The sequence below is a fragment of the Bolinopsis microptera genome, chromosome 5, assembly GCF_026151205.1.
Source record: "Bolinopsis microptera isolate Bmic1 chromosome 5, MBARI_Bmic_1.0, whole genome shotgun sequence".
Taxonomy (NCBI): Eukaryota; Metazoa; Ctenophora; class Tentaculata; order Lobata; family Bolinopsidae; genus Bolinopsis; species Bolinopsis microptera.
In genome coordinates this window covers 750,243-766,269 of record NC_087076.1, presented here as the reverse complement: position 1 = coordinate 766,269, position 16,027 = coordinate 750,243, and the positions used below count along the sequence as shown (strand labels likewise).

General features: G+C 45.3%; 4 protein-coding genes across 5 annotated transcripts in view; 3 read left to right on the top strand and 1 right to left on the bottom strand.

The window, feature by feature from the left end:
- LOC134815899 (cilia- and flagella-associated protein 53-like) overlaps positions 1–16,027 on the top strand; it is an 889,273-nt gene that overhangs the window by 278,585 nt on the left and 594,661 nt on the right. The gene's annotated exons all lie outside the window — the stretch shown is intronic.
- LOC134815896 (probable ubiquitin carboxyl-terminal hydrolase MINDY-4) overlaps positions 1–16,027 on the top strand; it is a 623,521-nt gene that overhangs the window by 284,314 nt on the left and 323,180 nt on the right. The gene's annotated exons all lie outside the window — the stretch shown is intronic.
- Positions 97–1,997, top strand: LOC134814704 (uncharacterized). Its single transcript, XM_063822885.1, has 4 exons — positions 97–149; positions 698–900; positions 1,532–1,634; positions 1,766–1,997. The coding sequence occupies exons 2-4, from the start codon at positions 746–748 to the stop codon at positions 1,955–1,957; spliced, it is 450 nt and encodes a 149-aa protein (XP_063678955.1). The 5' UTR covers positions 97–149; positions 698–745; the 3' UTR covers positions 1,958–1,997.
- Positions 2,844–16,027, bottom strand: part of LOC134815835 (SH3 and multiple ankyrin repeat domains protein 2-like) — a 35,468-nt gene continuing 22,284 nt past the window's right edge. The window contains exons 1-7 of one of the 2 annotated variants that reach the window (XM_063824418.1): positions 14,952–14,975; positions 14,596–14,727; positions 13,194–13,382; positions 9,218–9,362; positions 8,853–9,028; positions 3,932–4,059; positions 3,335–3,530 (exon numbers count right to left, since the gene is read on the bottom strand). In XM_063824418.1, the coding sequence (XP_063680488.1) occupies positions 3,422–3,530; positions 3,932–4,059; positions 8,853–9,028; positions 9,218–9,362; positions 13,194–13,382; positions 14,596–14,727; positions 14,952–14,966 (894 nt within the window). In that variant the 5' untranslated portion in view covers positions 14,967–14,975 and the 3' untranslated portion in view covers positions 3,335–3,421. Of the gene's footprint in view, positions 3,531–3,931; positions 4,060–8,852; positions 9,029–9,217; positions 9,363–13,193; positions 13,383–14,595; positions 14,728–14,951; positions 14,976–16,027 lie in introns of those variants that run through there. The other variant, XM_063824417.1, reaches the window with a different exon arrangement.

Sequence of the window (16,027 nt, the reverse complement as noted above, 5' to 3'; positions counted from 1 at the left end):
GGTAATTGGTACTGGATTAAATTAAAATAATGTTAACCACAGTATCTGATCTAATATAAGCAACTGTATCTCAGAAGCTAGATGAGCGTTGGTTGATGTGCAGTGGCAAGTCTACCTGGCAACCTTTCAGTCAATTAGCTCATTTAACGGTTTGTTAATTAGTTGTTAATTACTTTGTTAATTAGTTTGTTAATTAGTTGTTAATTAGTTGTTAATAAGTTGTTAATTAGTTGTTAATTAGTTGTTAATTAGTTGTTAATAAGACGGTAATTAGGTGTTAATTAGTTGTTAATTAGTTGTTAATTAGTTGTTAATTAGTTGTTAATTAGTTGTTAATTAGTTGTTAATTATTTGTTAATTAGTTGTTAATTAGTTGTTAATTAGTTGTTAATAAGTTGTTAATTAGTTGTTAATTAGTTGTTAATTAGTTGTTAATTAGTTGTTAATTAGTTGTTAATCAGTTGTTAATTAGTTGTTAATTAGTTGTTAATTAGTTGTTAATAAGACGGTAATTAGGTGTTAATCAGTTGTTAATTAGTTGTTAATTAGTTGTTAATTAGTTGTTAATTAGTTGTTAATTAGTTGTTAATTAGTTGTTATTTAGTTGTTAATTAGTTGCTAATTAGTTCTTAATAAGTTGTTAATTAGTTGTTAATTAGTTGCTAATTAGTTGTTAATTAGTTGTTCTCCACTACAGGACTCCACTACACTACACAGCACAGTAGTGCTGCTGAGTGAGTTACGAATGCTGCACTCACTGCACCTAACTCTGGAGGACTGTGTAGCACTTGTTAACACTGCAATAAAGGAGCACTCACTAGACACTGGCTACACAGGGCCTCTACCTCTACACCACTCCTTCACTCTTACTCTACGCTTACTACTCCATACTCTACAGAGGTCAGTGCAAATACCACACCTGAGACCGCTCACCAGTGACCTTAACACTTGAATACTTGAACTTATCAGTTCAAGTATTCCCAATAAGCTTATATACCTACACGTAGGTAGGTAACATACCGACCCCTCCCTGCTACTAGAGTAATAAGCAAACACAGGCCGTGAGAACTGACACACCAGTGTATGAGGTGTCCTGATATATTTAGCTGTAGTCATGGCAACCGTAGGTATCTTTATTATCCTCTAAGTATATCCTCTGTCGGTGGCCCTCATGACATTCACAAGCCTGAGCTCTACTAGTAAACCCGACCTATCTCATTAACTTTGGGTTGCTACTTTAATGAAAAAACTTAATTTCACGTTGAATGTGGTTAACGTCAAGAAAGACTTCATTAGTTTAGGGCAGAAAAATAAAATGAGATTTCACTAATGAAATTGGATCCCTTCTAGTGGCCACTATTAATTCCTTGTACTATAAACGTACGCCGCGAAAACATTTTAGTATACAAATCGTGTAACCGTTCTTGTAAATCACGCGCGCAATTGATCAAATTTGAAAGCTACGTTATCATGTTAATTTGACTGTCGTTCAGAGATTCCACGATTTCAATCTAACATGTATGTGCTGCAGTAGTAGAGTGATACGACATCCGAAGACAAAAGACATAGCACTAAGGAAGTTGGTTTTTGGTCGGTCCCACAAGTACGACGGATATGTCAGAGACATCGTCAAGGTAAGTTACCTTGCAATTTGCATGCTGTTCACTGTAAGGTAAACTTACCTTGCATGCTGTTCACTGTCCCAGTAAATATGCTACAATGTTCACACTTTAGTTGAGTGTTTGACCCTTCTCTTCCTTGGCAGGTGTGTTTAATGTTCCTGAGAATGGAGCAGGTAGAGGAGTTCTCAGGTCTCTTCCCTCCAACTCCTCTCAGCTCTCTGGGTCAATATGAAGAGAGCACCAGTAGTGAGGAGGAGGAGGAGGAGGAGTTATCTGATTCTGTTATCAGTGATCTGGACGATGAGGAGGAAATAATGGATCTGAACGGTTTGTAATTTAAAGGAACTGCAGCCATACCTCATTATTACATCAATACAATAGTGCGTGATATATAATATCACTATAACTCAACCCCTTCCTCACTTACAAACTTTTTCCGAGGACATTCTTTTCTTCCATATATCAGAATAAAATGACTATAGAGTAATATTATGAACTGAGTTTAATATAGATCATTTTAGCTGCATGTTGTCGGAAATTATTTGGACCAAAGCGACTTCAGCGGGAAATGGTCGGGACAAGTCTCATGAGTCAGAGGTATATAGTATACACTACTGTCATCCCAGAGATTTCCCAAAGTATCAGTTACCACTTTCTTGCCACTTTCTTGCCACTTTTTACATCGATGCATTTGAACACTGTAAAGACCTCCAAATGGGCTTAAATTGCGGTTACTGAGTGGAACCTGTCCCGACCATTTCCCGTTCAAATCGTCCCTTAATTACGTCGTCCCTTAATTACGTCGTCCCTTAATTACGTCGTCCCTTAATTATGTCGTCCCTTAATTACACCGTCCCTTAATTACGTCGTCCCTTAATTACGTCGTCCCTTAATTACGTCGTCCCTTAATTACGTCGTCCCTTAATTACGTCGTCCCTTAATTACGTCGTCCCTTAATTACGTCGTCCCTTAATTACGTCGTCCCTTAATTACGTCGTCCCTTAATTACGTCGTCCCTTAATTACGTCGTCCCTTAATTACGTCGTCCCTTAATTACGTCGTCCCTTACTTTTTGAACATTATACGTGGGCTGCATAATTATTTCTGCTAAAAATGAGATTTAATTAATCTAAAGTTGTTTGACTTTCTTGGTTTCCCTTCCTTCGCAATTTACTGTGTAGATAGATGGCTATCGTATTGAAACATGTACAATTATATTTTGACTACAAGTTTTTATTCGTTTTACTTTTAGCGTAAATTGATTGTATTATTTACAATTTTTACCGAAAATAAACTTCATACATCAAATAAAATGTACATATATCAACGTGTACTACTTTTTCTGCTAAAATGCAAAAATGTACCAAGTTTTCTGCAAAAACACAACTTGAATGCGAGAAGGATGTGATTATTGGGATCACGACTTTATAGCTTAACATGTTACTCATACCTCTTCACAATGCAAATACTACTGCCCTCTTGCACAATTCTGCAAATTCTTAATATATTATGTACAATATATATAATGTATTTTCAAGCTTAAAATTAAAAAACCCTGAAAGAATGTAAGCTTAAAATTCATGGTCCTCCACTAAAACATAAAATTATCACTGCGAGCCCAGTGCGAGCTTACTCGTGCCCAGTGCAAGCTTACGTACGTGCCCAGTGCGAGCTTACACGTGCCCAGTGCGAGCTTACACGTGCCCAGTGCGAGCTTACACGTGCCCAGTGCGAGCTTACACGTGCCCAGTGCGAGCTTACACGTGCCCAGTGCGAGCTTACACGTGCCCAGTGCGAGCTTACACGTGCCCAGTGCTGTCGTATTTCGTCAGAAGTCTGGTAATTTCCTTCGCTATTCGGGTTAGACTCCCCTCGTCAGTTATACCTATACCCCGCAGGTCCTCCGTGCTGCCAGGTAATTAGTTTGTTAATTAGTTTGTTAATTAGTTTGGTAATTAGTTTGTTAATTAGTTTGTTAATTAGTTTGTTAATTAGTTTGTTAATTAGTTTGTTAATTAGTTTGTTAATTAGTTTGTTAATTAGTTTGTTAATTAGTTTGTTAATTAGTTTGTTAATTACTTTGTTAATTACTTTGCTAATTATTTTGTTAATCACTTTGCCAATTACTTTGTAAATTACTTTGCTAATTACTTTGCTAATTACTTTGTAACTCGTTGCTTTTTTATTACACGGGGAGGGGGGTGGGGGGAGGCAACCATATTTAAGTATATTAAAGTATATCCCCTGGTCAAAATTGGAAAAAAACCTATATTCTAATATATATAATATTAATATATTTTGAAAGGTACCTGATGTATTTGAGATGCTCTCCCTTGATATCATGGTGTTCGAACACTTCTGCTACGTCTGGGAGTCCGAAACTTTTAACCCAGACCCCTGTCTGGTACACATCCCATTTATAAGGGTGATCTCGACACTGAAATACAGGGTGTTAATATAACATACTCCTTAGATTATAATTATTATTATTATAATCAGGGGGGGGGGCGGAATAAGTAGTTCCCTCTCACCACTTGTATAATAGCATCAGGGTCCCTGGGGGGGGGGGGGGGGCTGTAATAAGTAGTTCTCTCTCACCACTTGTATAATAGCATCAGGGTCCCTGGGGGGGGGGGGGGGGGGGGGCTGTAATAAGTAGTTCCCTCTCACCACTTGTATAATAGCATCAGGGTCCCTGGGGGGGGGGGGGGGCTGTAATAAGTAGTTCCCTCTCACCACTTGTATAATAGCATCAGGGTCCCTGGGGGGGGGGGGGGGGGGCTGTAATAAGTAGTTCCCTCTCACCACTTGTATAATAGCATCAGGGTCCCTGGGGGGGGGGGGGGGGGGGCTGTAATAAGTAGTTCCCTCTCACCACTTGTATAATAGCATCAGGGTCCCTGGGGGGGGGGGGGGCTGTAATAAGTAGTTCCCTCTCACCACTTGTATAATAGCATCAGGGTCCCTGGGGGGGGGGGGGGGGGGGGCTGTAATAAGTAGTTCCCTCTCACCACTTGTATAATAGCATCAGGGTCCCTGGGGGGGGGGGGGCTGTAATAAGTAGTTCCCTCTCACCACTTGTATAATAGCATCAGGGTCCCTGGGGGGGGGGGGGGCTGTAATAAGTAGTTCCCTCTCACCACTTGTATAATAGCATCAGGGTCCCTGGGGGGGGGGGCTGTAATAAGTAGTTCCCTCTCACCACTTGTATAATAGCATCAGGGTCCCTGGGGGGGGGGGGGGCTGTAATAAGTAGTTCCCTCTCACCACTTGTATAATAGCATCAGGGTCCCTGGGGGGGGGCTGTAATAAGTAGTTCCCTCTCACCACTTGTATAATAGCATCAGGGTCCCTGGGGGGGGGGGGGGGCTGTAATAAGTAGTTCCCTCTCACCACTTGTATAATAGCATCAGGGTCCCTGGGGGGGGGGGGGCTGTAATAAGTAGTTCCCTCTCACCACTTGTATAATAGCATCAGGGTCCCTGGGGGGGGGGGGGGGGGGCTGTAATAAGTAGTTCCCTCTCACCACTTGTATAATAGCATCAGGGTCCCTGGGGGGGGGGCTGTAATAAGTAGTTCCCTCTCACCACTTGTATAATAGCATCAGGGTCCCTGGGGGGGGGGGGGGCTGTAATAAGTAGTTCCCTCTCACCACTTGTATAATAGCATCAGGGTCCCTGGGGGGGGGGCTGTAATAAGTAGTTCCCTCTCACCACTTGTATAATAGCATCAGGGTCCCTGGGGGGGGGGGGCTGTAATAAGTAGTTCCCTCTCACCACTTGTATAATAGCATCAGGGTCCCTGGGGGGGGGGGGGGCTGTAATAAGTAGTTCCCTCTCACCACTTGTATAATAGCATCAGGGTCCCTGGGGGGGGGGGGCTGTAATAAGTAGTTCCCTCTCACCACTTGTATAATAGCATCAGGGTCCCTGGGGGGGGGGGGGGGGCTGTAATAAGTAGTTCCCTCTCACCACTTGTATAATAGCATCAGGGTCCCTGGGGGGGGGGGGGGGGCTGTAATAAGTAGTTCCCTCTCACCACTTGTATAATAGCATCAGGGTCCCTGGGGGGGGGGGGGGCTGTAATAAGTAGTTCCCTCTCACCACTTGTATAATAGCATCAGGGTCCCTGGGGGGGGGGGGGCTGTAATAAGTAGTTCCCTCTCACCACTTGTATAATAGCATCAGGGTCCCTGGGGGGGGGGGGGGGGCTGTAATAAGTAGTTCCCTCTCACCACTTGTATAATAGCATCAGGGTCCCTGGGGGGGGGGGGCTGTAATAAGTAGTTCCCTCTCACCACTTGTATAATAGCATCAGGGTCCCTGGGGGGGGGGGGGGGGCTGTAATAAGTAGTTCCCTCTCACCACTTGTATAATAGCATCAGGGTCCCTGGGGGGGGGGGGGCTGTAATAAGTAGTTCCCTCTCACCACTTGTATAATAGCATCAGGGTCCCTGGGGGGGGGGGGGGGGGGCTGTAATAAGTAGTCCCCTCTCACCACTTGTATAATAGCATCAGGGTCCCTGGGGGGGGGGGGCTGTAATAAGTAGTTCCCTCTCACCACTTGTATAATAGCATCAGGGTCCCTGGGGGGGGGGGGGGGGGGCTGTAATAAGTAGTCCCCTCTCACCACTTGTATAATAGCATCAGGGTCCCTGGGGGGGGGGGGCTGTAATAAGTAGTTCCCTCTCACCACTTGTATAATAGCATCAGGGTCCCTGGGGGGGGGGGGGCTGTAATAAGTAGTTCCCTCTCACCACTTGTATAATAGCATCAGGGTCCCTGGGGGGGGGGGGGGCTGTAATAAGTAGTTCCCTCTCACCACTTGTATAATAGCATCAGGGTCCCTGGGGGGGGGGGGGGGGGGCTGTAATAAGTAGTTCCCTCTCACCACTTGTATAATAGCATCAGGGTCCCTGGGGGGGGGGGGCTGTAATAAGTAGTTCCCTCTCACCACTTGTATAATAGCATCAGGGTCCCTGGGGGGGGGGGGCTGTAATAAGTAGTTCCCTCTCACCACTTGTATAATAGCATCAGGGTCCCTGGGGGGGGGGGGCTGTAATAAGTAGTTCCCTCTCACCACTTGTATAATAGCATCAGGGTCCCTGGGGGGGGGGGGGGGCTGTAATAAGTAGTTCCCTCTCACCACTTGTATAATAGCATCAGGGTCCCTGGGGGGGGGGGGGCTGTAATAAGTAGTTCCCTCTCACCACTTGTATAATAGCATCAGGGTCCCTGGGGGGGGGGGGGGCTGTAATAAGTAGTTCCCTCTCACCACTTGTATAATAGCATCAGGGTCCCTGGGGGGGGGGGGCTGTAATAAGTAGTTCCCTCTCACCACTTGTATAATAGCATCAGGGTCCCTGGGGGGGGGGGGGGGGGCTGTAATAAGAAGTTCCCTCTCACCACTTGTATAATAGCATCAGGGTCCCTGGGGGGGGGGGGGGGCTGTAATAAGTAGTTCCCTCTCACCACTTGTATAATAGCATCAGGGTCCCTGGGGGGGGGGGGCTGTAATAAGTAGTTCCCTCTCACCACTTGTATAATAGCATCAGGGTCCCTGGGGGGGGGGGGGGCTGTAATAAGTAGTTCCCTCTCACCACTTGTATAATAGCATCAGGGTCCCTGGGGGGGGGGGGGGGCTGTAATAAGTAGTTCCCTCTCACCACTTGTATAATAGCATCAGGGTCCCTGGGGGGGGGGGGGGGCTGTAATAAGTAGTTCCCTCTCACCACTTGTATAATAGCATCAGGGTCCCTGGGGGGGGGGGGGCTGTAATAAGTAGTTCCCTCTCACCACTTGTATAATAGCATCAGGGTCCCTGGGGGGGGGGGGGGGCTGTAATAAGTAGTTCCCCTCTCACCACTTGTATAATAGCATCAGGGTCCCTGGGGGGGGGGGGCTGTAATAAGTAGTTCCCTCTCACCACTTGTATAATAGCATCAGGGTCCCTGGGGGGGGGGGGGGGGGCTGTAATAAGTAGTTCCCTCTCACCACTTGTATAATAGCATCAGGGTCCCTGGGGGGGGGGGGGGCTGTAATAAGTAGTTCCCTCTCACCACTTGTATAATAGCATCAGGGTCCCTGGGGGGGGGGGGGGGGCTGTAATAAGTAGTTCCCCTCTCACCACTTGTATAATAGCATCAGGGTCCCTGGGGGGGGGGGGGCTGTAATAAGTAGTTCCCTCTCACCACTTGTATAATAGCATCAGGGTCCCTGGGGGGGGGGGGGGGGGCTGTAATAAGTAGTCCCTCTCACCACTTGTATAATAGCATCAGGGTCCCTGGGGGGGGGGGGCTGTAATAAGTAGTTCCCTCTCACCACTTGTATAATAGCATCAGGGTCCCTGGGGGGGGGGGGGGGCTGTAATAAGTAGTTCCCTCTCACCACTTGTATAATAGCATCAGGGTCCCTGGGGGGGGGGGGGGGGGGCTGTAATAAGTAGTTCCCTCTCACCACTTGTATAATAGCATCAGGGTCCCTGGGGGGGGGGGGGGGGGGGCTGTAATAAGTAGTTCCCTCTCACCACTTGTATAATAGCATCAGGGTCCCTGGGGGGGGGGGCTGTAATAAGTAGTTCCCTCTCACCACTTGTATAATAGCATCAGGGTCCCTGGGGGGGGGGCTGTAATAAGTAGTTCCCTCTCACCACTTGTATAATAGCATCAGGGTCCCTGGGGGGGGGGGGGCTGTAATAAGTAGTTCCCTCTCACCACTTGTATAATAGCATCAGGGTCCCTGGGGGGGGGGGGCTGTAAAAGTAGTTCCCTCTCACCACTTGTATAATAGCATCAGGGTCCCTGGGGGGGGGGGGGCTGTAATAAGTAGTTCCCTCTCACCACTTGTATAATAGCATCAGGGTCCCTGGGGGGGGGGGGGGGCTGTAATAAGTAGTTCCCTCTCACCACTTGTATAATAGCATCAGGGTCCCTGGGGGGGGGGGCTGTAATAAGTAGTTCCCTCTCACCACTTGTATAATAGCATCAGGGTCCCTGGGGGGGGGGGGGGGGGCTGTAATAAGAAGTTCCCTCTCACCACTTGTATAATAGCATCAGGGTCCCTGGGGGGGGGGGGGGGGCTGTAATAAGTAGTTCCCTCTCACCACTTGTATAATAGCATCAGGGTCCCTGGGGGGGGGGGCTGTAATAAGTAGTTCCCTCTCACCACTTGTATAATAGCATCAGGGTCCCTGGGGGGGGGGGGGGGGCTGTAATAAGAAGTTCCCTCTCACCACTTGTATAATAGCATCAGGGTCCCTGTCCTCTGGCGGAGTGTCCGGTAAGAAACTATCATCCTCCTGCTCCGCTGAAGGGTTACTCCCCTTCCTCCGCGCTTGCATGGCTTTAGCTTGCTCCCATATTGTGGACGCGTCACAGTTTGTTGGGAGGATTCTAACGGGGGCCTGTACTGCACCAAGGGGATATGATAAGTTACCATGGTAACATGTAGATAACGCTATTAGTTGGGTTATGTAGATAACGCTATTAGTTGGGTTATGTAGATAACACTATTTTTTCAATTTGCCAATATCTTCAACTTCAAATGAACACATAGAATCATTTCTATAAACGGTATATAATATATTATATCTAATACCATTAGCAAAGGGTTTCTTCTTGTTAGGATCGTCCCCAGCAGATACTTCAAACACCTCATCAGGTTTCATTTCCTCTGACTCCGACTTTGGCAGCACTTTTATCCTCCTCCTTCTTGCCGACGGGCTGCCTCCCGGAGCACCTGTCTAAAAAGAGGAGGAGATAACAGCTATTATACCTGTCTAAAAAGAGGAGGAGATAACAGCTATTATACCTGTCTAAAAAGAGGAGGAGATAACAGCTATTATACCTGTCTAAAAAGAGGAGGAGATAACAGCTATTATACCTGTCTAAAAAGAGGAGGAGATAACAGCTATTATACCTGTCTAAAAAGAGGAGGAGATAACAGCTATTATACCTGTCTAAAAAGAGGAGGAGATAACAGCTATTATACCTGTCTAAAAAGAGGAGGAGATAACAGTTATTATACCTGTCTAAAAAGAGAAGGAGATAACAGCTATTATACCTGTCTAAAAAGAGGAGGAGATAACAGCTATTATACCTGTCTAAAACGAGGAGGAGATAACAGCTATTATACCTGTCTAAAAAGAGGAGGAGATAACAGCTATTATACCTGTCTAAAAAGAGGAGGAGATAACAGCTATTATACCTGTCTAAAAGAGGAGGAGATAACAGCTATTATACCTGTCTAAAAAGAGGAGGAGATAACAGCTATTATACCTGTCTAAAAAGAGGAGGAGATAACAGCTATTATACCCGTCTAAAAGAGGAGGAGATAACAGCTATTATACCTGTCTAAAAAGAGGAGGAGATAACAGCTATTATACCTGTCTAAAAAGAGGAGGAGATAACAGCTATTATACCTGTCTAAAAAGAGGAGGAGATAACAGCTATTATACCTGTCTAAAAAGAGGAGGAGATAACAGCTATTATACCCGTCTAAAAGAGGAGGAGATAACAGCTATTATACCTGTCTAAAAAGAGGAGGAGATAACAGCTATTATACCTGTCTAAAAAGAAGAGGAGATAACAGCTATTATACCTGTCTAAAAAGAGGAGAAGATAACAGCTATTATACCTGTCTAAAAAGAGGAGAAGATAACAGCTATTATACCTGTCTAAAAAGAGGAGAAGATAACAGCTATTATACCTGTCTAAAAAGAGGAGGAGATAACAGCTATTATACCTGTCTAAAAAGAGGAGGAGATAACAGCTATTATACCTGTCTAAAAAGAGGAGGAGATAACAGCTATTATACCTGTCTTAAAAGAGGAGGAGATAACAGCTATTATACCTGTCTAAAAAGAGGAGGAGATAATACAGCTATTTGTGTTCTTCCTTTACAAATTAGACATAACCTTACAATTTGTACAATAGGGTTTGGACTGTAAGTGATAACGGCTCCATCTGCAAAATTATAGTACGGAGGATCATGCACACAGCAGGTTATACGATCCAATTAACCCTTTAATCAGCTCCAATTAACCCTGTAATCAGCTCCAATTAACCCTGTAATCAGCTCCAATTAACCCTGTAATCAGCTCCAATTAACCCTGTAATCAGCTCCAATTAACCCTGTAATCAGCTCCAATTAACCCTGTAATCAGATCCAATTCTATGTGTATAACAATTCAGCTGTTTGTCTATATTTGGCAGATAGATTGTTGCTGGACATAATCAGAACATCGCAATAGTATTTACCCATAGTTGGTGCACTGTGCAGCTATTATAAGTATATTAGTGTAATTAGTGTAGAGTTAATCACCAGATACTCTACTAGCAGCTGCTATAAGTATATTAGTATAATGTTTGTAATTAGTGTAGAGTTAATCACCAGATACTGTAGTAGTGTAGTTATATCTCCGGAGTGTAGAGTCAGCGCCTCATTTACACTTTAGCTGATTATCATTCATAAGAAATAATTAGAATTGTTTGGAACCCCGTCCTTGTTGGAACACTGCGAGTAAAGCTGTGTACTAAATAGACTGCACTGTGTGCACTAAATAGACTGCACTGTGTGCACTAAATAGACTGCACTGTGTGCACTAAATAGACTGCACTGTGTGCACTAAATAGACTGCACACTGCACAGTGTGCACTAAATAGACTGCACTGTGTGCACTAAATAGACTGCACTGTGTGCACTAAATAGACTGCTCTGTGTGCACTAAATAGACTGCACTGTGTGCACTAAATAGACTGCACACAGTGTGCATTAAATAGACTGCACTGCGTGCACTAAATATACTGCACACAGTGTGCACTAAATAGACTGCACTGTGTGCACTAAATAGACTGCACACAGTGTGCACTAAATAGACTGCACACAGTGTGCATTAAATAGACTGCACTGTGTGCACTAAATAGACTGCACAGTGTGCACTAAATAGACTGCACTGTGTGCACTGAATAGACTGCTCTGTGTGCACTAAATAGACTGCACTGCGTGCACTAAATAGACTGCACACAGTGTGCACTAAATAGACTGCACTATGTGCACTAAATAGACTGCACAGTGTGCACTAAATAGACTGCACAGTGTGCACTAAATATACTGCACAGTGTGCACTAAATAAACTGCACACAGTGTGCACTAAATAGACTGCACTGAGTGCACTGAATAGACTGCTCTGTGTGCACTAAATAGACTGCACTGCGTGCACTAAATAGACTGCACACAGTGTGCACTAAATAGACTGCACTGTGTGCACTAAATAGACTGCACAGTGTGCACTAAATAGACTGCACAGTGTGCACTAAATATACTGCACAGTGTGCACTAAATAGACTGCACTGTGTGCACTGAATAGACTGTACAGTGTGCACTAAATAGACTGCACTGTGTGCACTAAATAGACTGCACAGTGTGCACTAAATAGACTGCACAGTGTGCACTAAATAAACTGCACACAGTGTGCACTAAATAGACTGCACTGTGTGCACTGAATAGACTGCACAGTGTGCACTAAATAGACTGCACTGTGTGCACTAAATAGACTGCTCTGTGTGCACTAAATAGACTGCACACAGTGTGCACTAAATAGACTGCACTGTGTGCACTAAATAGACTGCACTGTGTGCACTAAATAGACTGCTCTGTGTGCACTAAATAGACTGCACACAGTGTGCACTAAATATACTGCACTGTGTGCACTAAATAGACTGCACAGTGTGCAATAAATAGACTGTACTGTGTGCACTAAATAGACTGCACACAGTGTGCACTAAATAGACTGCACAGTGTGCACTAAATATACTGCACTGTGTGCACTAAATATACTGCACAGTGTGCACTAAATAGACTGCACACAGTGTGCACTAAATAGACTGCACTGTGTGCACTGAATAGACTGCACAGTGTGCACTAAATAGACTGCACTGTGTGCACTAAATAGACTGCACTGTGTGCACTAAATAGACTGCACACAGTGTGCATTAAATAGACTGCACAGTGTGCACTAAATATACTGCACAGTGTGCACTAAATAGACTGCACAGTGTGCACTAAATAGACTGCACTGTGTGCACTAAATAGACTGCACTGTGTGCACTGTGTGATGAGAAGTACTGGATAAGTAGCTGCAGATGATAATAACCTGGTTAACTGTGAGATGATCGGAGTGAGCCTCAGCAGGGTTCGTTACAGTGGGAGGGCGACACTTGTTAGTAACTACCACCTATAATGCACAAACTCTCAACGGGTCTTAAAACCATGCACAAACACCGAGGAATATCAAATGACAGTGTGTTATTGTGCCTCATTTGTAGTTTTGTCGGTGTATATAACAAAAAGAGCTCGCTAGTGGATATAACTATATAACAAGTAAGTAAATAAGATCTATATAACAGCTCCTGCTATCTCTATAGTAACAGAATGTAGTTTTAATTAAAGGAGTTGATCTGTTCCCACGTTATTATATTTATAGTTCTACAGTCTACACATTTACTTTATTTTCTCCTGTAAAAACAAAAACATAGTTAAAACTACAGGGTACCCTGCAGTTAAAATGTCGAACCTTATCTCCGGTCGGAGTATCAGAAACTTTTTGTTCCTCTTTCTTCTCCTTTCTGAACTTCTTAGCTTCGAATGAGAGAATCTTGAACTTGGGGACGTGGACAACTTTCAGACAAACTTCAGTCTGTAAAGACCCAACTAAGAGGAGTAGCTCTGTGTGAGGCTTCTTGCGCACATCCTCGTTATTTACCTGAAAAACAGCACATTTGTGTATCCAGTAACAGTGGAGTTCCCACCTACGAGTGAAAACTGAGAGGTGGCGCGCCTCTCAGTTTTCACTCGTAGGTGGTAACTCCACTGTTATCCCGTCCACTTGAAGTTGAAGTTGAACGTTAGGTCGACGCAATATTTGGGGTATAAAATACAACAGGCAAAACAGGCCTGAATTGTTTTGCAACTGCGCACATTTCGTTATTTACCTGAAAGCAAGAGTCTAATAAATTGGGTAACAACTCTAATTAATTAGCTTCCTCTAAATTTTTGTACCTCAATGATGAAGTCCCCTGCTTGTAGCCTTACCTCAATGATGAAGTCCCCTGCTTGTAGCCCTTACCTCAATGATGAAGTCCCCTGCTTGTAGCCCTTACCTCAATGATGAAGTCCCCTGCTTGTAGCCCTTACCTCAATGATGAAGTCCCCTGCTTGTAGCCCTTACCTCAATGATGAAGTCCCCTGCTTGTAGCCCTTACCTCAATGATGAAGTCCCCTGCTTGTAGCCCTTACCTCAATGATGAAGTCCCCTGCTTGTAGCCCTTACCTCAATGATGAAGTCCCCTGCTTGTAGCCCTTACCTCAATGATGAAGTCCCCTGCTTGTAGCCCTTACCTCAATGATGAAGTCCCCTGCTTGTAGCCCTTACCTCAATGATGAAGTCCCCTGCTTGTAGCCCTTACCTCAATGATGAAGTCCCCCGCTTGTAGCCCTTACCTCAATGATGAAGTCCCCTGCTTGTAGCCCTTACCTCAATGATGAAGTCCCCTGCTTGTAGCCCTTACCTCAATGATGAAGTCCCCTGCTTGTAGCCCTTACCTCAATGATGAAGTCCCCTGCTTGTAGCCCTTACCTCAATGATGAAGTCCCCTGCTTGTAGCCCTTACCTCAATGATGAAGTCCCCTGCTTGTAGCCCTTACCTCAATGATGAAGTCCCCTGCTTGTAGCCCTTACCTCAATGATGAAGTCCCCTGCTTGTAGCCCTTACCTCAATGATGAAGTCCCCCGCTTGTAGCCCTTACCTCAATGATGAAGTCCCCTGCTTGTAGCCCTTACCTCAATGATGAAGTCCCCTGCTTGTAGCCCTTACCTCAATGATGAAGTCCCCCGCTTGTAGCCCTTACCTCAATGATGAAGTCCCCTGCTTGTAGCCCTTACCTCAATGATGAAGTCCCCTGCTTGTAGCCCTTACCTCAATGATGAAGTCCCCTGCTTGTAGCCCTGCTCCTTCAGCAACACCTCCTTTATCGCAGTCTATTATTAGCTGAGTGCTTGGTTTGGTTTCTGTTGGCACGAAGCTTGCTATTTTATCCACTGAACACGCCTGAAAATAAAGATTGTGTCCAAATATCATGTAAATAAGGATTGAAACTGAAGGCACACTGGTTTTAAAGTTTCACAAATTTCATATAAACAATGTCAATACGTCGTGTCAAAAATAAAATAGAAAAACCCACTTTAATATAGTACTACTTACTACTGTAGTACTGTATTGGTAGTGGTATTTACCTCTCGTGGTATATCCCTGAGGACCCCGCACCAACTTACCTCTCGCAAGTACATGCCATATCCCTGAGGACCCCGCACCAACTTACCTCTCGCAAGTACATGTCATATCCCTGAGGACCCCACACCAACTTACCTCTCGCAAGTACATGCCATATCCCTGAGGACCCCGCACCAACTTACCTCTCGCAAGTACATGTCATATCCCTGAGGACCCCGCACCAACTTACCTCTCACAAGTACATGCCATATCCCTGAGGACCCCGCACCAACTTACCTCTCGCAAGTACATGCCATATCCCTGAGGACCCCGCACCAACTTACCTCTCGCAAGTACATGTCATATCCCTGAGGACCCCGCACCAACTTACCTCTCGCAAGTACATGCCATATCCCTGAGGACCCCGCACCAACTTACCTCTCGCAAGTACATGCCATATCCTGAGGACCCCGCACCAACTTACCTCTCGCAAGTACATGCCATATTCCTGAGGACCCCGCACCAACTTACCTCTCGCAAGTACATGTCATATCCCTGAGGACCCCGCACCAACTTACCTCTCGCAAGTACATGCCATATCCCTGAGGACCCCGCACCAACTTACCTCTCGCAAGTACATGCCATATCCCTGAGGACCCCGCACCAACTTACCTCTCGCAAGTACATGCCATATCCCTGAGGACCCCGCACCAACTTACCTCTCGCAAGTACATGCCATATCCCTGAGGACCCCGCACCAACTTACCTCTCGCAAGTACATGCCATATCCCTGAGGACCCCGCACCAACTTACCTCTCGCAAGTACATGCCATATCCCTGAGGACCCCGCACCAACTTACCTCTCGCAAGTACATGCCATATCCCTGAGGACCCCGCACCAACTTACCTCTCGCAAGTACATGCCATATCCCTGAGGACCCCGCACCAACTTACCTCTCGCAAGTACATGCCATATCCCTGAGGACCCCGCACCAACTTACCTCTCGCAAGTACATGCCATATCCCTGAGGACCCCGCACCAACTTACCTCTCGCAAGTACATGCCATATCCCTGAGGACCCCGCACCAACTTACCTCTCGCAAGTACATGCCATATCCCTGAGGACCCCGCACCAAC

Excerpts from the sequence above, each read along its gene's own strand:
- LOC134814704 (XM_063822885.1), top strand. The coding sequence starts at position 746 with ATGCTGCACTCACTGCACCTAACTCTGGAGGACTGTGTAGCACTTGTT. Across the intron at positions 901-1,531 it reads CTACTCCATACTCTACAGAG|TAGTAGAGTGATACGACATC; the intron begins GTCAGTGCAAAT and ends TATGTGCTGCAG. Across the intron at positions 1,635-1,765 it reads ATGTCAGAGACATCGTCAAG|GTGTGTTTAATGTTCCTGAG; the intron begins GTAAGTTACCTT and ends CTTCCTTGGCAG.